This window comes from Clarias gariepinus, chromosome 17 (assembly GCF_024256425.1).
Source record: "Clarias gariepinus isolate MV-2021 ecotype Netherlands chromosome 17, CGAR_prim_01v2, whole genome shotgun sequence".
NCBI lineage: Eukaryota > Metazoa > Chordata > Actinopteri > Siluriformes > Clariidae > Clarias > Clarias gariepinus.
Genome location: NC_071116.1, coordinates 18913553 through 18938047, shown reverse-complemented (window position 1 = coordinate 18938047; position 24495 = coordinate 18913553). Strand labels below are relative to the sequence as shown.

Genomic DNA, 24495 nt, shown 5'->3' with positions numbered 1-24495 from the left:
AGAGGTCATGTTGCCATATGCCGAAAAGGAAATGCCCTAGAAATGGGTGTTTCAACAAAACAACGACCCCGTACACACCAGCGAGAAAAAAGCATAAAAAATGATGGCTGTATGTTCTCGTCAAAAGAGCTGGCAACAAAAGTGAATACACTGCACTATGATTCAGGAGGTCACAGGTTCAAAGCCGACAAACACCAAGTTGTCCCTGTTGGTCCCTTGAGCAAGGCCCTTAACCCTCAACTGCTCAGCTGTATAATGAAATAGTCGCTCTAAAAGCCTAAATATAAATGTAATGCTATAAAAACTGCACATTGACTAATCTAAAAAATATCTAATTGTCATTTCTATACTATTCTCGCTTGAGAACATATAATAAAGTGGTTGCGGAAATGTGAGGGGTGTTTCCACTTTTGTGAGATACTGAAGCTTTCATACATATTCCATTGACTAAACTCTGATTTAGGAGTTTCTGTAGTAAATCCAGGTTCGTCCCTCTGCGTGTTACTAGTCCACCACAGGCCAGTGGCTAGTCCTATCCAACCACAGGCAGGAAAATCAGGCGCTCCAAGCACCCAGCTGTAACAGGGCTAACACTAGTCAGTGTCTATTGCACATTTCTTAGCAGCAGTAACTATTTCTTAGCAGTGTCACCCCCTGCTGGATTGACTGTGTTAATAAATAACGTTAAAATTTAGTTCTGTGCGAAAATAGACCTAGCAGATTTCATATTAAAAACAGCAATTTTAGCCTTAATACACGTAAAACTAAATTAAGCTCTATACTCCCACTCTAGTTCATTAAACACCTTTAGTTTTAATTACAGTGTGCAATGTTGTGTACAGATCGTGTGTAAAAATGATTCCTCCCAAATGATTGTCCCTGAACCACACTAACATTTTGTTTCGTGGAATATACCTGTGCAATTGATGTGATACCCTGGTCCTTCAGTACATTCAGATCATCAGGTGACTCCATTTTATTGCCACATGATGTTGCTAACCAACTGAAGCAATCCCAGATCATACCACTTTCTCCAGAGGCTTGTACACTGGGCACTTCGCTCTGGAAATAGGATCAATCTGAACTCATCAGATCAGACGACCATTTGCCACTGATCCAAAGTCCAGTTATAGCAAATTTACCCCCTTTTTCCCCCCTGATTAACCTCTTTAAAAAAATTGGTTTCCTTACGGCCACAGAACTCTTTAGTCCGGCTCCAGCAGGTTTTTTTTTTTTTTTACGGTGCAACTTCACCAAACGTTTGTGATCTCCATTTAGAGGTCTTTATTTATTTACCTTTTCCCCAACCACATTTCTTTCACAAAATGTTTTAAGGGTTTTAATAATATGTTGGGCAGCTCCTCAAGCAATCTCCTTAGTCCAATTATTTGACACTTTTCTTTTCGTGGCCAAGCAATGTACAATCCATTCAGAAAAAAAAGTCAGCTTAAAATAAAACAGAAATGTACAAAGAACATAAGACTTGATTTTCCTTCAAAAATAAAGGCATGATTTATTTGTACAAAGCATCTCAATGTTACTTTGATAGGGATGAACATTAAAAGCCACACTAAGAAACCAACAAGTGCTTTTTAAACCCCTAAAGTTTTTCTATCATTCTAGAACTGTTTTTTTCCCAGACTACCTCAAATGTCATTAACAAATTCAAGCTATAAACAAATAAACTTGACTATTAAACCTAATGACTTAGAAAGAGAGACTGACTGCTAATTCACATTTAAGTGTGATATTCTGGAATCAAACCTGTGTTAATTAATGTACTGTATGCTTAATTGTGTACTTCTTTTTTCCAAGTAACAGTATTGGTTACAGTTCACTCAAACTTGATTCCCTGTGCCAGTGGGAGGTCCTTGCTATAGTTGATGGTGCTGTGCAAAAGGGAAAAAAATATCTTTATTATGCAAACAATTTCAAGCTTAGGTCAGCCTTAAAGACAATACTGTATGTAAGCAATTTCTAAAACTAATAAAAGTTCTTGTTACATGGCTAGGGAATGTTTGTGTGCACATACCATGTGGACCTCCTCATATACTGCTTCCATGAGTCACTGCCTGACTCGCGTCCACCTCCTGTGTGCTTTTCGCCTCCTGTACGCACAAAACCACACGCTCATCAGTTGTTCCTCACAGCAGCTTCTGGTAGCATTATAAAAAGAAATCTGTACCCACCGAAGGCTCCTCCAATCTCTGCACCACTGGTTGGAATGTTGACATTCACAATACCACAGTCTGAGCCTTTAGGTCTGTGGGAAAGAAAATCCCTCTCAGTCTCCAAAAACTACTTGAACGTTATGTTAAACATTAGAGTTCAAATATGTATCGACTTCACATACCCTAGCCAGCGGAACACTCTGCCCATGTCTTTTGTAAAGATGCTGCTGGAGAGACCCTGCTTGACTTCATTATTCCAGGTGAATGCCTCTTCTTCTGTCTAAAAGAAAATAAAAAAAATTGTGAAACATAAAAAAAAACATGTGCTTGCAGCAAAAAGAAGGTTAACCATCATACCTTGAATTTGATCACATACAGAATAGGCACAAAGGTCTCCGTTTGAACGATGGGGGCATCGTGTGCCAGACCAGTGAAGATAGTAGGTTCCACGTAATTACCAGGGCGATCCATGACCTGACCGGCAAACAGAGGTGAAATTCAGTTTTGCAAAAGATTTCCAAAGTAAAAGTGCACGCACCCACACACAGCATATCTACAAAAAATATGTTTTCTATACTTGTTTACATGTATTAGATACAATCTATGGTGCAGAACTGTACCTTTCCACCACAAACCAGAGTGCCGCCCTGCTTCTTGGCCTGCTCTATGGCTCCTAGGTACTGGTCCACAGCTTGCTTGGTGTGCAGAGGACCATACAGAGTGCTAGCTGTTGAGAAATGGCAAAAAAAAAATGCATTCGGTTTATAAGAAGCTATTTTTTATGGTGCATTAACAAAAACTGCATGAATATAGCCAGGTCCATCAATTTTACACCAAAGATAAGCTTTTTGGCATTTGGCTTCTGTACAACACCAGACTGATTCTGAAATGAAACACTGAGATCGAAATCGAGACTTTTAACTTTAATTTGAGGGATTCGATAAAAATGTGGCATGACTCTTTTCATTGTAACACGATGAAACTTAAAGGCGTATTAATTTTTAGAGCCTTCTGTTGCTCTGAACGAAGACATGATGAGAACACTGTTGAACCACTGCCCTCCCCTCAACTGTCCTCACCCTCTCTCTGCTAAATCTATGTATGTCTTGTAAGGTGCCTTTTAACCCAAATCATGTCACATCAGCCTGGCTGATGGGTTATGGCAAAAAAGTTCTTCCCAGATTACATCGCAGAGTAATACTGTGAATTACGGGGACATTTGTGATCATATTATTTAATAAAAGGTGTAAAACAATTTATTTTTTTATCCATCCATCCACCTACCTACCGACCTACCCACTAGAGATGGGTGAGGGGGAAAATAGATCTAAATGAATAAAATTCTGAATTACGAGTTTGTATCTGAGGTGGTGAAACTGTGCCGTTTCCTCTATAGTCCCACATATGGCACGATCTAAAATGTTCACACATTGGCAGGCAGCACAGCATCCTGTGTGGTAGGAGCAAAATTTACAGCAAATGACATTCTGGAGATACTATACATAGTGCTCAGTTCAAAAAGTAGTATTGTTTGCTTAATGGAATTTAAAAAATTTGTTTTAAAATGGTTCGAAATTTTTTAAGTTTTAAAATTGTAAGAGAATCGAAATATATATATATATATATATATATATATATATATATATATATATATAAAATCATGAAACCTAGGTGCCGTTTCGATAAGCATCATGATAATATGTTATGTTGGGCCCAGTCATTCTTATCACTCCCTACCTACCTACCCACCTACCTACGTCCCTCCGCACCCATTTATTTACTTGTTTTTGTGCCAAACTAGCAGAAGGATTTCACGCGTCTGTGCTTAAATTAACTTACGGTCCCAGGGGTCGCCAATACGGATTTGCTTGTAGGCTTTGGTTAACCTCTCCACAACCTTGTCATGAACACTTTCATGCAGCATCTAGTGAACGAGGCAGGGGAAAAAAAAAGAGACACTAATAACTAAAGCATGGTTCATTTGATTAAATAAAAAATGAATAAATAGAACTGCTTTGTTTTAATTTAGCTGTAACTGTTTCTTTCTACCAGTCATATGTTTTAATTGAAATGTTATGTTTTTCACAAAGTATGGCTTAAAATATTATGTTTTTGTCTAATGTAAAGCAGGGGTGTACAATCAAATCTTTAAAAGACCAGAGTAGCTGTAGATTTTCATTCCAACTATTGAGGAGGCACATGTGATTGTAATGAAATAACATTAAAAAAATAATAATAAAATTGCAACTCGAGCAGTAATCCGGATGTAGATTTAGATAAGCACGCCATCAATGGCGACAGGCAACTTATAAACTGTATAAAGCCGATCTACTTCAAGGTGATAAGAGATAATAATGTGATTATGAATTATTACTCTTCTATAAATGTATTTTATACATTTATAAACCTAAAATTCAGACAGTGCTGTAAAATGTGTTGAGTATATAGTGAATAAGAGTCCTGAAATGAGCACTGTAAAGTCTTTATGATTACAGAAGTAGTTGCTGTTTAGCATTTCATCTTTACCTTCAAGTGAGTGTCTCCTGATTGGTTGAAATGAAAATAATTTGTGACGCTGGTAGAGAACACCGTACATCCCAAATGTGGACTCTTATCTCAATATCATAACATTTCCTACATTCCCGTTAGCAAATCTATGTTTTTTGCCACTATAATGCTACTCACCAGTCTTCTGGTAGTGGTACAGCGCTGCCCTGCAGTTCCCACCGAGGCAAAGAGAGCTGAGGGCACTACCAGGTTAAGGTCAGCGTCCTCGAACACTAACAGCAACAATAAAACATGCTTAATCAGTCTACAGTACCAACTACACAAGTAGCAGTGCCTGATTCAAACCTCTTGATCATCAACTTACCAATGATGGCATTGTTCCCTCCCAGCTCAAGCAGCTGTCGGCCTAAAAAGAAAAACAGATAACAGACGTCGTAAATTTGAGACACAGCTGTGTACATACTATGCAGTATCATATAGGCAGAATGAAACAGAGCACTCACCAAACCGCTCCTGCACCATCAGAGCTACCTGTTTGCCCACGTGAGTGCTGCCTGTGAAAGACACGAGGTCGACCCGCTCATCTTTAGCAAGGGCCGTGCTACAAAAAGGAACAAGGCATCAAAGTGTCATTTGTAGGACTGACAAGGATTTGTGTGACGATGTGTCAACAAGCGTTGATTATCAATAAAGACAGTAGTTTGCGTGACTTGTTTGTGCTTTACACATGCATTTGCAGCATGAGCCCTAAAAACAAGACAAAATAGTTTACATTTGCATATCTAAAACCGCTGCATGTCAAACCTGAACCGTTTTTTTTTTTTTTTTTTTTAAATCACGTCCATAAATCTTTAAACTTGTCTATGTGTTAAAGCTACGAAAGCTGACGGTGTGTCTAGTGTTATAAGTGACTGTGCACTTACCCAATGTCAGCTCCACCACACGTCATAGAACAGATAGCACCAGGAAGGTTGTTCTGCTCCAAGACCTCAGCAACAATTCTGAATGCAAGCACACACACACACACACAATCATGGTGGGACATGAACTCTGACAGTTTTCTGGCTGTTCATTGCAATGCAAAGCTGTACTGGTAAACTACTGCTCACACACACACACTTACTTTGTCACTGCTACACTAGTCAGAGGTGTGGTCGGGGCTCCTTTCCTGCCCAAAAAAAAAGGAATCATGTTTAACAGCCAAGTTTTGTGAGCACCATGATCCAACCGTACATGCCACTTTACTTCATATGTTATCTTTCTAAAAATATACAAATTAATTAGTGGAGTCTCACCAGAGGCAGACGTTGCCACAGATTAGAGCAATAGCATTGTTCCACCCGTACACTGCTACAGGGAAGTTGAAGGCTGTAATGATGCCCACTAGACCCACGGGGTTCCACTGCTCAATCAGGGCATGGCCTGGCCCTAAAAACACAATGCAATGCAAAAGAGTTACAGAAAGACCTTCCTTGAATACAAATGCCCATCCTGATTCTAATGTGAAACCATCAGACGCTTCTCTAGAAACGATGCAAATGATGGCTTGGGAGAAAAGCTGAGACAAATTATTGGCCCTGTATTTATTTCCTTAAAAATGTATGTCATCAAAAAACCTTCTATATCCAACATCAGGTGATTATACGCAACATAAGTCTGGTCACGCAAAAAATAAAGCTCTAGAAGCATGTTGTGACGAATGATCTCAAATCAAAGCAACAGCATCAAGACCTTTTATAACAGAAAAAGGTGAATTGGTCAACTATTATCAGTTAGTTCAACCAAAAACCTTTTTAATGTCTTACTTTCACCTCTCTCAACCTTTCAGACACAGTGACTACTAAAAAACTGAATCACTGCCTTCACTCATACTGATGTGACATACTTTCAGAGGGCAGAACTGGACCACCAATCATACGGGAGAGTCCGACAGCGTAGTCACACACATCGACATACTCCTGCACCTCGCCGACCCCCTCCACGTAGATCTTTCCCATCTCCAGAGACACCTGATGATACATACAACAGATATCCCACACAGCAGCTCACATATATCCTTTAATTTAAATTGAATAAGGGTTTTTTTTATCCATGTGTACCAAGCTGCCAAGAACTTTGATCTTTTTTCTCAGAGCGTCTCCAATCTGTCTTACAATCTCGCCTCTTTTTGGAGCAGGGATCTGTTGAGAGAGTCAACAAAGCAAAAAGAAGACCAAGTCAGGAACAAAACATGACACAAGCTGTTAACAGAAAAATAATCTGTTATTGACATTAAGTAATGTGCTCTTAAACCTGTTTAATATTAAACTTAAGATTATGCAAAGCATAGATCGTATGACTCCGTTGGAACGTGCCTCCGTTGGAAGTGAATTATTGTTAGAGATGCTGGTGTAGAAATTAAATTAAAAGCAAGGCTTTAAGCCAAACAATGAATGTATCTTTACTAAGTGTTTGTGAGTGGAGGGATGGAGAAAAGGGACTTGTGTAGGCCCCAATCGAATCCTCATAGCCCCAAAAATGTGGGGGGTTATGAGGACTTTGGGGTTGCAAAGTTGAGGTAGATATGGCTGTCGATTCAGACTCAGAGAATAGAAATTTTGGAAAAGGTGCAAGTCCTGGGGAAGAGGACTGGTGGGCTGACCTGCATTAAATGCCAAAGTTTTGGCAGATACAATAAATGCAATAACAATAGTAATTAACAAGTATGTGTAACCATCAATTTATTACTTACGTCTGCCCAAACTTTCCAGGCTTCCCGTGCCTTCTGTACAGTTTCTTCATATTCAGCCAGGGTAGCCTGATTACAAACAAAGATCAGAATGTATGATATTACCGTACACATTTACCTATTTACACATTATCACAAAGTATAAAGGCTGATTTATGCTTCTGTGTCAAGTTACATTTTCAGAGAGGTGCACCTCTGCAGAAATGTAACTACATATCAGGCAACGAAAAAAACGTGACAACTGCACTTCCAGCTTTCTCTACACTTCCATTTTTAATTGAGTTTAAAGTCATATTAACAATCTCCTCAGTGTAGACTTGATGCAGTAGCATAAATATGGCTTAAGACTCACACATGAAGCTCTTTTTCAAAATTAGGGATCAGCTTTCTGGGGTTCTGGAGTTCTAGGAAATGGAATATGATAAGTGTAGAAGTAGAGTTACCTGTCTGACTCTGGCGATGGGCTCATTGTTGGCGGGACAGTATGATGTGACCACCTAGGACCATAGGGTAATAACAACTACATGTAAAACTACAACAACAAATCACATTAAAAACAGGACTGCACAATTTAAACTAGAGCTATGCTATTAAATATGCGATTGTTGATCAATTGATTCATTAAATGAATTTTTTGAGGGATTTAAAATCAATTTACACTTTAAAAATTATGAAGGTCAACTTGCAAACATTAAATGGTCTAAAATTCCTCAAAAAAATATACCACAGCTTTTTTTAAAAAATTGAATCAATTAAAAAATACACTTGCATTTTCTTCAAAGTAAATGCAAAACCTTAGGTTTTATGCGCTACTGTAATTGAAACACAGCCCGTCATTGATGTAACTGCATGCCATGTCCAGTAGATAAATCTATGCCATGTCCTACCCATAAATTTATGCTGCATAGTTTGTGTTTTATTGCACATTTAATTTTATTTGCATGGTTAATTTAACAGTCGACTAATAGATTTAACATTGAATCAACATGTCAAGAGCTACTGTTGTTAAAAGGATGGGGATTCTATTTTAATAATATAATAACATTAAAAACAACATAAGTGCTACCATTATGTTAGACAGATAAAACTGTAATACACTTTATGCAGCAACACAGTGGCTTAGTGGTTTAGCACTGTTGCCTTGTGCCTCCAGGTTCGATTTCCGCCTCTGCATGTTTGCATGTTCCCCCCGTGCTTAGTGGGTTTTAGGCTATTTGCCGTTCCCAAATTGCCATAGAAACGATGGATATGTCCCCAGAGAGGGGAGTATCCATAGTCTGATGTGCCGGATGACACATGGATAGACCCAATACCACACCTTATATTGTTTACAGCACTAGGATCATTTAAAGCGAGAGATTGGAAATAATGAGAAAGTAGCACTGACTGATATAACTATAGATTTTTTCACTACCAGTAGAAAATCCTAGCAGGGTAGGGAAAATTATAGAACCCTCCAAGTAAGGAATTCACAAACGAGGTCCAGGCTGCATGGAAGGGTCAGACAGGGGATAATTAGTACATTGACACAGTGACATAACTGTCTAAACACATCCACTTGATCAATCTGTGATGACTTTGCATGGTTTGCAACTCATCACATTAGTAATCCCCCCCCTATTGTTTGTAAACAGTTTGATCTGTTGTGATTTTGTTGTGACTCACCACACCCCCTGAAACTCTGGCAGCTAATGACACGCCTTCTCTCACATGTCATATAAGAAGAGTATGAAATGTGCAGAAGTAAAAGCTCCTCAAAAAAAGTATCCAAGATGGCACTAAACACATTTATATAATATGATATGTTCAGAGAGTGTCAAAAACCTTTTAGGGTATTTTAGAGATGTCAAGCTGCAAAAAGTTTAAAAAACAATGATTGTGCAATGCAGTGCAATTGTAGATGTAGATCACTAGTATAATGCAATTTAGCACTGAATTACTGACACACACTGCTAGATTTAACACACCAGTACAGTGCACACATTCACACCTGAGACATTAGATTGATTGATGGATGGATTAATAATGTCAGTTCATGTTGTTGGTGCTAGGAGCTTCACTTCTGCTGTGCTGTCACATTACAAAGAATGATGCAACAGCTGCAGAGCAAATATAACTGTAAGCCTAGGGCTTGCAAAACAATGATTAATTCAGGTTAAAGCAGTAATAAAGACTGCCAGGCCTGAATGGGGCCTCTGTGCACACAGTCTCTCTGACACACACATACAGTATATTTAGCTCTTGTCTCCTGTCCTGATCTGTCTGCTCTTCCCCTTACCTCTCCTTTACCTCCCCATGTTCCGTTATAAACGCCGTCGTTTTCCTCGCTCAGACCCAGTTCTTTCAGCCAGGAATACTTCGGCTGATTGATAAGAAGTGTAGACATGGCTGCAGTCTGCCGGAGCGTCAGAGACCAAAGTTTTTTGCGAAGTGCAATGTGGCGGACGGCAGTAAAGGCCAGGGTGCGCTGCATGGCTGGAGCAATTACACACTAATGCGCATGTGCGGAACTAAAAGCCAGGCACGCGCGCCGCGTGACTGAGACCTAGGTTGCCAGATAGATCGAATTACTCTTATTCTTTGACTTCATCTACTATTGTCACTCCCACCTCCTGCATTGTGACAAAAAACCGTAAACCTCCCGCTTATTTTACTTTCTTCCTTTATTAAAAAAAAGGTCATAGTTTTAAAAGATATCACAGGTGGTTTCACGATTTTGTATCTTGGTGGAAGTTAAACTTGCAGCTTGGTCCATCTTATCATATAAACAAATGTTGGTGTTTCAGATATATTTCGTTAATTTTTCGTATTACTGGTTTAACACCAGCTACGAATTTCCAATGCGAAAATTATGGATCTGGCAACACCGACCTCTGTACCATCATTGGTCCAAACCGCACTCTCCCACTTAATAAACCAGTTTAGAGAAAATGAAAAAATAAAAATATATATATATATTTTTTTAAACAACTATCTTAATTTGATTAAGTTAAATGAAGTTTCTCTTATAATAACCACATATTCTGGTACAGAAGAATACTAAAGCTTTTTGTGCGGTTATATGTACATAAGCCTTCGTTCTCCATACGACGGTGTGAAGCAGAGTGGCGCAGCGGAAGCGTGCTGGGCCCATAACCCAGAGGTCGATGGATCGAAACCATCCTCTGCTAACTTTTTTTTTTTTTCCGCTTTTTTATTTTTTTAAAAAAAATTTCAGTTATCGAGATGTATATTAAATTAATTTAAGTGACACTGGAGAACTTAGTAATAATAACAATGGCTAAGTTGGATTGTAATTTCCCGTCTAATAGGTTTACTGTATTATATAAATTATTTTTCTCATTCATAAATACTGTGTTACCAATTATGCTGTAAAATTACAAATTTCGGTTTCTTTTTTTAAACATTTGTGTTTTTTGTATGTAGAAAACCACTTCTATTCGTAAGATTAATATGCAGTAACAGGTTTTATTTAAGTTTTATTCAATAAGCAAAGGATTCCAGCAGGTGGCGGTAATGCACGTATAAGTCGCCTGCTAACCGTCTAAAGCTACAAAAAAGAAGAAGAAGAAGTCGTTGCTCTTCAACTTCCGTCGAACTTCCGGGGTGGAGAAATGGCGGTTCACAACAACAGAGACACAATGGAGAGTCTGGAGGATGGAGAAATAAGTGGCTCTGATTCGGAGCCAGAAATGCACTCAGGTGGCCGGCGGCAGGTAATAATATAAAGTTAAACGCGCACATACCTCTCAGAGACAGTGCTTTAGTGGTGTGTTTGGAGAATTGTTACCTTGTTTTGTAACGTTAGCTAACCGGTTAACTCACTTAAGCAACTAAGCTAGCTAACTAACGGTTCTAGCTAAGTGATGTGTCCTCTCGCGTCGTTATCCGGTTAACTTAGTACTCTAGGAAGTGCATATGAGATTGTTTTAGAAACAAACCTGTCTAGGTTAAATCATGATGATGAAGATGATGAGCCGGATCCACTGATCTCATAAACTCGTGTGATTATGTAAAAAAAAAAATATTATTTTACCACTAAAAGTTTATTAATAAATTCTACATTCAGAGTGTAAGTAAATTTTGACTTAACCCCGTATAAACTCCAGGATAGTGTTGCTTTTTACATTAAAAGGCTGTTGTAATTCTTCTGTAGATGCCTTCTGCAGGACCGTTTTCAACACAGCACTTTCAGAGCAGAGATCGTCCTCAAGCTGCTTCATCCGTCACCAGCTACCGCAGCTCCATCGCAACCGAATCCAGTGGCAGCGACTCAGAGGAAGAGGCTGCACTATGGAGGCGAAAGCGTCAGAAGTGCAACAATGTTCCTCCACCTGTACTTCCCACGTCTTTTGGGGGTTCCGGACGCAAAGTGAATAACATCTGGGGCTCTGTGGTGCAGGAGCAAAACCAGGAGGCTGTCGCGGCTGAGCTCGGCATCATGGGAATGGAGGCAGGTGTCACTATGGACAGCCGGCAGTGTGAGACCTATAACTATTTACTGGCACGTAAGCTGATGGAAAAGGAGAGGCAAGAGGAGGAGCAGGGCATGGAGACCGTGCTGGACAAGCAACTAGAGGAATACATGCAGCATGGAGGACAGGAAGAGAACTGTGATGGCCATTTGAAGAGGAAGCGGTCAGTCAAGGAACGACTAGGTTCTAAAGCTGAGATGGACATTACAGGACGATATGAGATCACAGAGGACGACCCTGAAGATAAAGTGATCGATGAAATAGCGCATAGGTAAGGAGACACCTTAGTTAATTTTCCATAATTTTGAACTATTTCCAAAGCTATTTTTCACAAACAGTGCTTATTTAAATACAGTATACTCGTCTGCCGAGCTGTATTGTGTAATGACCATTTTCTCTAATCTTTATTAAAAAGGTTGAAGGAGCCAAAGAAGGAGTTAATAGAGCGTGTTGTGAAAGTGATCGGCACAAAGAAAGCGATAGAGCTTCTGTCGGAAACAGCAACGATCGAACAAAATGGAGGTCTTTACACAGTGGTAAGAGTACCCACAGTTATTCGTTTATTTATTATTATTTTTATTATTACTTTGACTTGTTGTTTAGCAGCAGGGGTAAATTAGAGATAGGGGCGTATTTATTCAGTTATGTATCATTCTTTACAATTCTTTGGTGTGGCAATTTACTTAATGACACTAACAGGATATATATTTAAATGCATTTTTTAAAATTTATATATGTTTGCATTTCAAATGGAAAAAATTTGCAGTTCCTTTATTATTCTACAGGTATCACTCTAAACTATTCACACAGTGCCGCATCCTGTTTATAATTCTTTGGCCATGTTTGTTTAGAAGTGTAACATTAGATCAGTCTTCTTCTTTGTCTTTCGGCTGTTTCCTTTCAGGGGTCGCCACAGCAAATCATTTGCCTCCATCTAACCCTATCCTCTGCATCCTCTTCTCCCAAACCAACTAACTTCATGTCCTCTCTCACTGCATCCATAAATCTCCTCTTTGGTCTTCCTCTAGACCTCCTGCCTGGCAGTTCCAACCTCAGCATCCTTCTACCAATATACTCACGATCTCTCCTCTGAACATGTCCAAACCACCTCAATCTGGCCTCTCTGACTTTATCTCCAAAACATGTAACATGGGTTGTCCCTCTGATGAACTCATTCTTGATCCTATCCATCCTTGTCACTCCCAAAGGGAACCTCAACATCTTCAGCTCTGCTACCTCCAACTCTGCCTCCTGTCTTTTCTTGTAACATTAGATCAGTATGTTTATAAAATCCTGACACTTACAGAATTGAAATGCAAATTGGATCGGCACCTAGGTATTGATATTATTCCATCCCTAGTAGATTAATTCGTATTGTGTAATTAACCATTTTTATGATGCATATTAATTCTAAAATATTTTGTGAATTTATTGCGTGACAATACACTTTTATACTTTGTTTTGAAAGTATTCTGATTCTAATAATGTTTTTCCTGAGTAATTTTCCCCCATTTTCCCACTGAGCAGCGCTGCTGAGCTTGATTCTTTTTGCTTGACATTGTTTAAAATATTGATGGATAGCTCCAAAGAGTATGTTTATATGAGTTTTGTTTGCATAGGATGGCAGTAGAAGGCGGACGCCTGGAGGAGTTTATCTGAACTTGCTGAAAAACACTCCTAGTATTACTCATGATCAAGTCAAGGTAAGAATGATGATTCACATATATAGCATTATTATGTTTTATGCATGAACTAAAGTAAACAGACTAAGTCTTTAGAGAGTCTCTTATTCTCCACATTGTTGTTTTCTTAAGGCGTAACTTGCTTCAGGTTGGCATTCCTTTATCATACACGTAATTTCTCATTTCTTTTATCCTGGTGCATTTTAGAGCATACTGGCCTTAGGGGTGGGCGATATACCGGTAGACACGGTTAACCAGTAGAAATTTGTCAACCAATAGAGATTTTGGTCTATCGTCTTAATCGCGGTTGAGATCATGTGACGTTGCATGTTACGTAACCCTGCAAAATACACATTCACTTCAAACAACATAAAGTGGGGCGAAACTGTGGCACCCGATTAAGCCGGCGTGGGCAAACCAAATATCCAGACCCGGTGGATCGCACAGCGTGGACCAACTTGAGCAGCGCTGCTCGAATCACAAACCTGCGCGACGCTGATAGAAATAAACCAAGACGACCATCAAATTACATTTTACCCCACTGGGATGTGCACGTACAAACCAGGCATGGCAAGGTGGAAACAATATTAAACAGTCCTGACATTTTAAATAAATAATTTATAAATTAAAAACAGTGGGTCGCGCAGGTTTGTGATACGAGCGGCGCTGCTCAAGTTGGTCCGTGCTGCGCGAATAAACCAGATCATCTCTGCGCTATCCAGATAGTCGCGCTGTGCTGTCCACTGGGCCGCGCAGATATTTGGTTTAATCGGGTGCTACGGTTTCGTCCCTCTTTTGATGTGTTTGGCTTCACATACACTTTGACAAAAGAAGAAGACGGTGCAGCATCAGTGAGTTTGCTTACATTTGATAAAAAAGGTGCATCGTCTGTGGTGTGGAATTGGTTTTGGTATATAAAAAGTGATAAGAATAAGATGAATGTGATTTGCAAGGTACGCAAGTGCACTGTTTTAACAAGTCAAACCGTCAAACCTTTTCTATCATCTGAAATCCAAGCATCCAAACGAATATGGGCAAAGTAAAAAAAAAAAAAGCGGCAAACCTCAGCAATTCACAGTTTAAATAAAATTACATTATGTAAAACAGTTTCTTTGTGTTTGAATTTTTATTTATGCATTTTCATATACAAATTGCTACATTGTGATATATATGGTTATCGAGGTAGAAAATTGCTTCTACCGTAATAGAAGATTTTGGTTATATCGCCCACCCCTAACTGGCCTGTAATGCTGTTGATCCACTTTATAATACTCTTTCAGATGTTATGTTTCACAATTATATGTGCTTTATGTGCTAAAGGTAGCTGAAATGCTAATTAATCACTTTCATAGACTTACTATTGCACCAAATTAACAAAGCATTAGTAGAGGCTTACACTCACTGGATAAAGGCTTTTGATGAATTAAGAGCAACAGACAGGACAGTTACTGATGTCGTTTGGCAGAGTCTCATAATTTGACAGTCTTAATACACAAAAACATTTTTTTATGTAAAATTTAGCTACTTTTTGGCCATGACGATCTTATCTTAGAGCAAATAAACTGAAAAAAAGGTGCACTTAATTTTTGTAGACACGCGCAGTGTGTGGGTGCAGACAGTGTTTCCAGGATGTATTAAGCTTTCTATTTCTATTAAGAGATGTATTGGGAGAAATAAAAGGGAGTCACAGAATAGATTCATCAGTCTGTACATCACAAATAATAGTCTTGCTTTTAAAGAAACATTTTCTGTCCTAGAAAATATTCTATGAAGAGAACCAGAAAGAGTATAACAACAAGAAGGCAAACAAGAAAGCAGCCAAGCAGCGGCAAAAGTACTTAACCGCCAAGAAGATGAAGCAAGCGATCGGGACTTTGGACCTGCAGGAGCATGATGACGTTTCTCGAGAAACATTTGCCAGTGACACTAATGAAGCGTTGGAGTCTCTGGAGGACGGGGGTGAAGACCAGTCTGAGTCTGCACTGGGAACCGAGGACACTCCTGTAGTCTATGCCTCTAATGACCTGGAGGTCTTCTGATGCTGCTGGTTGTATTCCTGACTGACGGTGTAGACAGTGACTGGACAGTTCACTGTCACCATGTGCAGTGATTGTGGACTAAGCAGATTCAATCATATTCACTATTATGTGTGATAGATACGGTCGTTTGTTTTCCCCTGTTTCCTTGCCCGTCTCTCGTGCGAGGCTGGACATGGCAAGTTCTGCACCGCATAAAGATGATTGTGTGCATGTGCGATAACAAGCTCAGAAATGTTAGACTGCTTTCACACAAGGTGTTTGTTGTTAAAGATGGACAGAAAAACAAAGAGATTATGTCGAACAAATGTTAGTTTTATATTGAAGTTAATTAAAATAAATTCTATAGTCAGAGCGTGGATCATTTTAAATTATACAAAAATCGTAAATAAATAATAAAAAAATAAAATAAAAAAAATCAACATGGACAATAGTGGTAGGATAAAAAAAAAAAAAGTTGTGCTGAGTGTGAGAGAATATGTGGTGCTTAATGACATCACCAAGTAGAAATCTTTTTTTGTTTCAGTGTTACCAGAGGTAGAAGACATTTTAAATTGTTTGGCATCGGTTTGTCACTGAAGACCATGTCCTCTATGCTGTCTCCCTCCCTCTGTCATTTCCAACACCTAGTGTGAAAGCAGCCTTTTTCATGACGCCTGTGATTAATAAGAGCTTTTATGCTGTATATTGTTAGCCAAGTACAACAATGCACTTTTGCTTGCCGAGTAATTTCTTAATTCTTTTTGTATTAAATAGCTGTCTAGTTAAGTTCACTCCCTACTGCAAATATATTACTAAGAATATGCTTAATGGCACTTGTATAAGTATTGACCAGTTGCTTTTATGCTTAATCCAAAGCAATGCTCTGAACATCTGGTACAATCTGGTAGTAATGATGCTTCGTTATGTTGCACTTGTTCTGCCTGCTGTTAGTGAGCTACGGTGTTAAATTTGTATTTGTGAAAAATGAAAGCGTATTCAGATACACTAAGCTCATCCTATCAAATGAGTGTTTTGATTAAAGGGTTATGTTTGCTAATGAATCCTTGAGTGCTAATATTTTAAAATAAAGTTTTATTTAGAATCTATTTTTCGAAATTCCCTGATGAATCAATTTCTCATTATTTAAAATTTGTTAATATAATATTTTTAGGAGTTTGATCATGTTGTCCATATTTAGAGTGAAGAGGCCTGTCTGTACCCCCCGAATATTCTTCCATTGTCTACTGTCACGACATATGCTATCCTATAACTAGTGTACCTCAGCGAAACAGTTGAGAGTTTCCTGTCTTTTGTGTTAAAGCGCTGACTCAGTTGACCCACAGCGCTCTCTCTCTCTCTTTCACTGAAAACTGAAAGGTCCATTTAAAGCTCAGGGCTGAAGATGACGATTCATCTAAGTATAGCCCAGTAACTGTTTTTCTTTTCCCCCTCTCTATTGCATCATTGTTAATCACAAAACTATGTCTGTGCAATTTAGCATGAAAAGGAAATAGCTAAATTATGGTGAGATATGACGCTGCCTTAAAAAGTATGTTTTATACAGCAAGTGTGGTATGATTACTGTAACGTCTGTGGGATGAGACAGAACCTCTTTACCACTGGAGTAGCGCCAAAAGAGCTGCACAGGCTCAACTCTGTAAAGTTGTCATGGTGATGCAGTCCAAATTCTGATGAGTTGTTATGTCAGATACTTTGGCATATAAATTATACCACAGTTATAGAAGCCCAAGGCAGTTGGTGCAAAAACACATTTAAAGATGTCAGGGAAGAACGCCGTTGAGAGTAACACCCAGGAATAAAGGGAGCAAACTGTATATTTTTTTTTCTTGTAATTTAGGTGGTATGAGCTATAGATATGTTATGCGTGTATATTTAATCTTTTTAAATTATATAAGGTGCATAATGTAATTTAACATTGATGCACCTTTAAAACTTAAATCTAGATGCTAGGAAGGACGTTCCAAGTCAAACTTTGACTTTTGATTTTTCAGAATAACAGTTATGAGAGTTAAAAACTATCTTCTCTGTATAATCCCCTGCTACTTTTCCTAGCATTTCACTAGTGCCTGGATACAATTAACGTAGAACATGTTGTCAGGATGCTGAAGCTCTGATGGGACAGGCCTCCCAGGAACTACTTCAAGTGTCCAAACACTGTCAGTGGAAATGCCTTGGAGATCAGGACTGAACGGGGGATGTGGCAATATCTCCCAGTCGAGTTCCTGTAATGTGCAAGTGGTGTGAATGACTGTGTGTACAGTTCACACAGACAGATGTGTCTCTTCCACGAACTGGCAATAAGTTATTCATCGATTTCCTAGCATCAGGCGTTCCTCTCACTGAATATTCACGGGAATAAATCCAGTGGGTTCAGAATCACTCAGCCAGGATTGTCTTCTGTAAATGTTAGGCGCTTTTCCCAGTTTGACTTGAAAGCACCTCGTAATCAAACAGGTGCAGTACCTTTATTTCTAAGAGTATGAAAGGGTATTAAATTCATTATAGTAACTTCCCAGTTTTAGTATTAATCAGCTAATTGTGAATTCTTTCTTATGCCTTTGTGTTCCTCTGATTATTGTTTTTTCTTTCAAAAACATGCTGTTGGATTAGTGACGAAACCAGTGGGTATGAGGATGTGCTGTGATGACTTGGCATCATGTTCAGGGTGTATCCCTCCCTGCCTTTCAGTCAGTTCTATGCACTTTGGATCCACAGAGTCCCTGATTTGTATAAAGCAGTTACTGAAGATGTAAGAAAGAATCAATGAATGTTCAATTTCTTATCCTCGCCTAATTTTTATGATTTGGATTAATGTTTGGGATTAGAAATGAATCATCATGGCACTTCACATTTTGGGTAAATGAGCCTTCCCCAGTACTCCAGCTGAGGTGTGATTGCTAACAGCGCATGTTGATGTACAGTAGGTTGTAGAGGGTAATTTAGAGCCGATACAATGTTTTTTGGGAGGAAAAAAAATCTAGCCATTTATTAATTTCTGCATGTGTGACCATAAGTAATCTGATCTGTACTTGGATTAAAAGATCAAATTTTAATAATACTGTACATTGATTGTTTATTAACACATTTGTACAAAGACAACCATTACAGACACACATTCACATTTAAAATCAGCAGATAAAATGACACGAATCTACAGCAAAATAACAAACAGGCAGTTACTGTAACTAAATAACCGGTTCCTGACGTTTTAAATTAAGTCTTCTTCTAACTATGATTGCATGAAAACCTTTACTCCCGTCAGGACCGTAAGGTAGTCGCAGGACTCCAGGTGGTGCTGTGTCTCCATTTAGAGCCCGTTTGTCACCCGGCTGACAGTGTTTGTTTTGGTTTGCGCACACCTTGTGTTTCTCTCGCAGCTCTGAACTTGTGTCCAGACAGCCCCAGGCCTTTGAGGCTAAGAGGGGGGATATGGAAGGGCCTGGCATGGGTGCACGGACACATCTGGGGCTGGACCGCGGACTACTTGTAGGGCTGCCACATACTTGGCTGGACAAAAGGCGAGGGATGCTCAGAGGTGATGAGGAGGCGAACTCTGATTCAGAGGAGCTGCATGCTGATGAGTCATCGCCACAGTTCTGAAGCTTTAACATGCGCTGGTTTAGGATGGAGATCCCCTTACCGTTACTTTTGTCCTCCAAACCTGCATCTGCAGCTTTCTTCTTGGAAGCTTTCCCCACCAGGAGTACCTTGATGCCACTTTCCGATTGTGACAGGTGATGGTAAGCACGTCCTGCTCCTTCCAGATCTTCATATTCCACTAGTACGCTCTCCTGTGTGAACAACTCTGGGTATCTGTAGCTGTATTTCTGAAGCTCAGGTGGAAGTTCCCTGCCAGGCCGGTTGACCCGAGCCATGGTTATGGTGCCAAATGGTTCCAGAATTGCGATAGCAGTCTCCATGGTGCTTTTGGGAGGTGTGGATGTGTCATGTGCCATATCCTCTGACGGCTTTGGTTCTGTGACGTTCCAGACCAGCAGCTGTCTGCTCGGTACCTGGAAGAGGATAGATTCTGGCACCGGCTTCATTCTCCGCACTTTATTTCCCTCTTCATTTACCTCTAATGTAGACGAATGCCGGAGGGCGTGGGCTGTGACTCGCCAGTCTTTTGTAAACTGCTTCATCTGGAATCATAGTGAAAAGAGAGTTATACTTTTACCTAAGTATTCCAAGAAATCATGCAAAAAAAAAAAAAAAAGAAAGCCAAGGTGGAACTTTTAACTATAATGCCATAAGAGAAAGTTAAAAATCATAGGCTTACCTTTTTAAAAGAAGTCAACAACTTGATATTGACGTAACCCATCTTATTTCTTCTGACATGCTTTAAAAGGAAAGCATCTTTAACCAAATTCTCATCAGAAAGGTAATATTCAATCTGAGAGACCATCTTTTGTATCAGATCAGCATCTGGAGCTATCCAGTCATCAAGGTCTATATCTTCATCGTTTTGATTCGACACACAGAACTGTCTGAGGAGGGCAAAACGAACAGGGTCTACTTTTTAATACACAAAACAAATTGATGCTTCATAAGCAAAAAATGTCGAAACAAGTCATAGTATAAAACAACAATAGAGCTTACTTTTTATTGCTAGTGCTGTCCATCTTGTACTCAGCTTCGATGTTTCAGTGCAGCTGGCAGCCGTACTCTTCAAATGTGCTTGTCGGTGTGAAAATGTTTAATGACAGTCGTCAGATCCTGAGTGGTCTTGTCTGCCCTCGATACTCATCTTCACTGTTATAAATCTGCTGAAAACACCCACACAGCTGAGTCTGTCATGCAGCATCGAACCAATCAATAGCGTTTACCAGAACAGTGCTGTAAACTGGTATTACCATTTCAGGACACTTCCACGCACTGACATCACAAAAGGAGACCAAAAAAAAAGTTAGACAAAGTGATTGTGCTAAAAATAGCTGTATTATGTGGTTATGTTATCATATGTGGGATTTGGGTTGAAAATGAGCTAATCGCTGCTCTATATATAATCTCATCTGGTATTATTTTTAATTTGACATGTTTTAGTCTAATATTCTGAACAACTGATGTTCTGTTTCCAATTTGAGGTATAAAGTGTGTATTTAATGATTACAGCATACCCAGAATTCTACATGAATAAACAATAAAGTGCCCTCAGCAAAGTCTCTAATCAGTCTCTAAATCAAAGTCCTTGTAGTTTATTGCATCAAAAGAGAATAAACCTATGGACTGTTTAGAGTCTTCGACTATTCCAAAGAGTTTAAAAATTACTTCTGGGTAATATATCCTGGGTGGGTGTGTGAGATTGTCATTTGTTTCAAATCATATACTTTTATACAGTTCTGAATATTTTCCATACACACATTTTACAACTGTTTAGGTTGTCTTACACTAACCTGAATCTGAAATATCATGCACCACACTCACATTATTTGTGGTGTCACGTGTTTTGCTTTTTTTTCTCCAAAGCTGTAGGTCTGGGCTGTTCGAATCCTGTTCAAATGCCCAGTTTGGAGATTTTCTTCTGCGTCAACTCGAAATCTGTTAATTGCTAGGCACTGTGTGTGTGTGTGTGTGTGTGTGTGTGTGTGTGTGTAAGTGTGTGTGCGCGTGTTACAAACTGCGCTGAAAGCTGGCCCTTTTTGTACAGCCCTGCTCTAGGTGTTAACTATCTTATGCAGTTGGCATTAAGTAGAGGATGTATCATAATCAAACCAACCACTTGTAAAGGAACTATAATGTTATACAGTATGTATGCTGTGGTGCCAGCTTGCTTTGTACTGTATAATCTGGTTAATATTATATATCTGGGCCCATCAGCAAAACGTAATAACTTTACCAACAAATACAATGAAAGAAATGACAATACCTACTTTTTAAAATTATATTGAATATTTAGTCATTTCCACAAAGGTACTTCCCCTGACTACTTTGTAACGGTCGAGTAAAAAGAGGAAGTGAAGGAAAAGCAATGTAAATTAGCTTTAAACTGTTGTTTCATTTTTCCTCCATATTTAATAAATTAAACAAAACAAGTACTACTTTTCATGGTACAAAGTCGCCTTTTGTAATCTACTTAGTCTTATTTGGAGTATATTGAATGAACTGCAGGCGGCACGGTGGTGTAGTGGTTGGCACTTTCACCTTGCACCTCTAGAATCCGGGTTCGATTCCTGGCCAGGCTCAATTACCATCTCTGTGTGCATGGAGTTTACATGTTCACCCCTCGGTCCCACAGTCCAAAGACATGTAGGTTAGGTTAATTGGTGTTTCCAAATTGCCTGTAGTGTGTGCCCTGTGATTGGCACCCTGGACAGGGTGTACCCCGCCTCATGTCCTAAGTTTCCTGGGATAGACTCTGTGACCCTGAATACAGAATAAAGTGGTATGGAGGGTGAGTGAGTGAATGAACTGAAATAGTAACACATTTGAAGAAGTGCATTGGTTTCATCCCGTTTGGAGTACAATGGGAGTTATGGTCAAATCCATGTTACACAAAGTTTATCAAAACCCTCAAATCAATCAGATTCAGGATTCATGTTTAGGATTGTTGTGCATTAGATATCTGCTTAAGAGGATTTTCTAAAGTAGCATGTAGACACATCTAAACTATAAAACGAAGACATTCCCTCAACATTTAATGTTTTTTTGTTTCCAACCTGCCCCCCCCCCCCCCCCCCCCCACCAAAAAAAAAGGACCAACTGGGAAGCAGTCCTAGGTCCAAATTAGATGGACGTCCCAGTTTACTGTATTCCCTGATCATTTTAAAATAGACCTTCTAAAAAGTGATCGCCTTCAGTAAAATTATCTGGATTTTTTCTTTAGAAGAAAGAATTGCACTGTAGTTTTCATAATCGATAAGAACATTTTATGACCTAACTGCAATGCAACCCGGTGACATTCCATACTGGCCTCTCTCTTTTCTTTTCCTGTGGCTGTGTGTATTATTAGTCTCTGCCTCAGAAGCTCCACCCAGGATATACAGTGTGAAGCCTCTCATGTCTTTGTATACTTTTCTGACCATATCTTTTAGGATACTAATAGTTACACACATCATGTGTGCATACTGCAGTAAATTAGTTTCTTTTTATTTTTTTAACAGAATGACAATTACCATTTTAGGAAATATATTTGTAGACATTGGACTGACAAAAATTCACAGAATTCTATCTTTGAAAGTTATTACAAAGTCAAATGATTCTTTCATTTTAAACGTTAGTGTTTCTGTGTCATGTTTATTGACAAAACATACCAGAAGTTTGCGGTCTGACCTGCAAGACCTCTATGTATGATGTTCATTTACATGAGTAGACATGCTTATTAAAAGTAACTTACATTTATCAGTTAAGGGTTAAGAGCCAGAAGTGGCAGCCTGGCGGTGCAGTGGTTTGAACTTGTGAATTTCCGAGTATAATATAATTTTATGCCATACTGTTTGTGTAAATCCTGCGATGGATTGGCACCCTGTCCAGGGTGTACCCCGCCTTGTGCCCTAAGCCTCCTGGGATAGGCTCCAGGTCCCCGCGACCCTGAATACAGGATAAAGTGGTATAGAAGATGAGTGAGTGAGTGAGTGAGTGAGTGAGTGTTTGTGTAAATTTTGATGTATGTACACTGAAAATGTAACCAAGAAATAATTCATGTCACACAGTATCTTTTAGCTTGAAAATATATATTCTTCTTCTTGCAGAGCAGCTTTTGTAGAAGAATCGCACATTTAGTATGTAGCAATTACCCAGGATTGACTGGTATGTTGGTTTGGGGGCAGGTGGACCACACAGTGATGACAGATACAGCTGAACTCAGAGAGAGAAAGTGAAATGGTTACTACTATTGTGTGTAACTGTGTGCATTGATCATCACACAACATTTCAAAGCAGTTTAGCTGTCTTATAAAAAAAAATACCATCAAAAAAAAAATAATAAGCAGAACATAACTAGACATGCTGTTATGTTGTTTTTCTAACATTTCTATTGATTTAAAAGTAGTTACAAGGATGAGCTTTAGACTTTGAAACCTTGAGTAAAACTTTTTCATTTGAAATGCTGCACATTTGTCAAATAAAGAGCTTAGCTGGATTATTCCATGATTAATAAAGCTAATGATTTTCTAAATATGTGGCATCGCAAATACAAGCAGACTTTTCATTCAAGCCATCACACTGAACAGTTGTTGGCACCATTATCATGTTTCACACCATCGGTTATTACTGCTTACCCCGTCCAACTTCTTCCAAGCACAACAGCAGCACAATCCCACTATGGGCAATTAGGAAACTCCGCCTACAACACAACCCTGTTGGACTATAGGGAAAACCAGAGTACTCACCAAGCATGGTGAGAGCTCCATGCACACAGACCAGACGCAAGATTCAAACCCCTAACCCTGGAGGTGCAGGACAACTGTTCCACCATGATTAGGCTCCTTAATCTTATAATTGCAACATACAGTGCCATGAAAACGTATTTATCCCTTCCTAAATTATAATAATTATTTTTTTTTGCAAAGTACCCTTAAACGATTCAGATCATTAAACTCATTTTAACAGAGATAACCCAAGTAAATACAATATACAGCTTGTAAATGGTGATTTAATTTATTACAGGAAAAAGCCGTATGTGAAAAAGTAAATGCCCCCCTTGCTAAATCATGAATGAACTGTGTTTTTTGGAAAATTAAGTTAAATTTCACTGGCCACAAAGCGGCCTGATTACTCCCAGACCTTTTGAATTAAGAAATCACTTACTGTAAATAGAACTTGTCTGACAAAGTGAATCACACTAAAAGATCTCAAAAAGCTAATTCCTTTATTTCTTTTCACACCAGTGTATGCTGCAGATTAATCTTGGGGTTTATAGGCAAAGCGACGTTTCATGAAGAATACACAGAAATA

General features: G+C 39.0%; 3 protein-coding genes across 3 annotated transcripts; 1 reads left to right on the top strand and 2 right to left on the bottom strand.

Moving 5' to 3' along the window:
• Positions 1–1483: 1483 nt before the first annotated feature.
• aldh7a1 (aldehyde dehydrogenase 7 family, member A1) lies at positions 1484–9892 on the bottom strand. The gene is made up of 18 exons (XM_053516089.1): positions 9686–9892; positions 7851–7904; positions 7411–7476; positions 6779–6859; positions 6565–6688; positions 5975–6107; positions 5803–5847; positions 5603–5680; positions 5183–5280; positions 5044–5085; positions 4857–4951; positions 4011–4095; positions 2792–2898; positions 2529–2645; positions 2354–2451; positions 2190–2263; positions 2033–2108; positions 1484–1889 (listed from the first exon to the last, which is right to left on the bottom strand). The coding sequence occupies exons 1-18, from the start codon at positions 9878–9880 to the stop codon at positions 1835–1837; spliced, it is 1623 nt and encodes a 540-aa protein (XP_053372064.1). The 5' UTR covers positions 9881–9892; the 3' UTR covers positions 1484–1834.
• Positions 9893–10983: 1091 nt separating this feature from the next.
• phax (phosphorylated adaptor for RNA export) lies at positions 10984–16688 on the top strand. The gene is made up of 5 exons (XM_053516093.1): positions 10984–11123; positions 11564–12153; positions 12298–12418; positions 13502–13585; positions 15322–16688. Exons 1-5 carry the CDS (start codon positions 11022–11024, stop codon positions 15601–15603), a joined length of 1179 nt encoding a protein of 392 aa, XP_053372068.1. The 5' UTR covers positions 10984–11021; the 3' UTR covers positions 15604–16688.
• Positions 16689–18723: 2035 nt separating this feature from the next.
• Positions 18724–20323, bottom strand: LOC128545622 (la-related protein 6-like). Its single transcript, XM_053516092.1, has 3 exons — positions 20203–20323; positions 19883–20090; positions 18724–19745 (listed from the first exon to the last, which is right to left on the bottom strand). The coding sequence occupies exons 1-3, from the start codon at positions 20223–20225 to the stop codon at positions 18789–18791; spliced, it is 1188 nt and encodes a 395-aa protein (XP_053372067.1). The 5' UTR covers positions 20226–20323; the 3' UTR covers positions 18724–18788.
• Positions 20324–24495: the final 4172 nt, after the last annotated feature.

What these genes read in the sequence shown, in the direction of transcription:
- LOC128545622 (XM_053516092.1), bottom strand. Translation starts at nt 20,225, where the DNA reads ATGGACAGCACTAGCAATAAAAA. An exon ending in GACAGCACTAGCAATAAAAA is followed by an intron (nt 20,091 to 20,202) that starts GTAAGCTCTATT and finishes TGCCCTCCTCAG; the next exon opens with ACAGTTCTGTGTGTCGAATC. An exon ending in TGTTGACTTCTTTTAAAAAG is followed by an intron (nt 19,746 to 19,882) that starts GTAAGCCTATGA and finishes CTATGATTCCAG; the next exon opens with ATGAAGCAGTTTACAAAAGA.
- aldh7a1 (XM_053516089.1), bottom strand. Translation starts at nt 9,880, where the DNA reads ATGCAGCGCACCCTGGCCTTTACTGCCGTCCGCCACATTGCACTTCGC. An exon ending in TCAAAGTTCTTGGCAGCTTG is followed by an intron (nt 6,689 to 6,778) that starts GTACACATGGAT and finishes ATGTATCATCAG; the next exon opens with GTGTCTCTGGAGATGGGAAA. An exon ending in ACTAGTGTAGCAGTGACAAA is followed by an intron (nt 5,681 to 5,802) that starts GTAAGTGTGTGT and finishes GCTTGCATTCAG; the next exon opens with AATTGTTGCTGAGGTCTTGG.
- phax (XM_053516093.1), top strand. Translation starts at nt 11,022, where the DNA reads ATGGCGGTTCACAACAACAGAGACACAATGGAGAGTCTGGAGGATGGA. An exon ending in ATGGAGGTCTTTACACAGTG is followed by an intron (nt 12,419 to 13,501) that starts GTAAGAGTACCC and finishes TTGTTTGCATAG; the next exon opens with GATGGCAGTAGAAGGCGGAC. An exon ending in TTACTCATGATCAAGTCAAG is followed by an intron (nt 13,586 to 15,321) that starts GTAAGAATGATG and finishes TTTCTGTCCTAG; the next exon opens with AAAATATTCTATGAAGAGAA.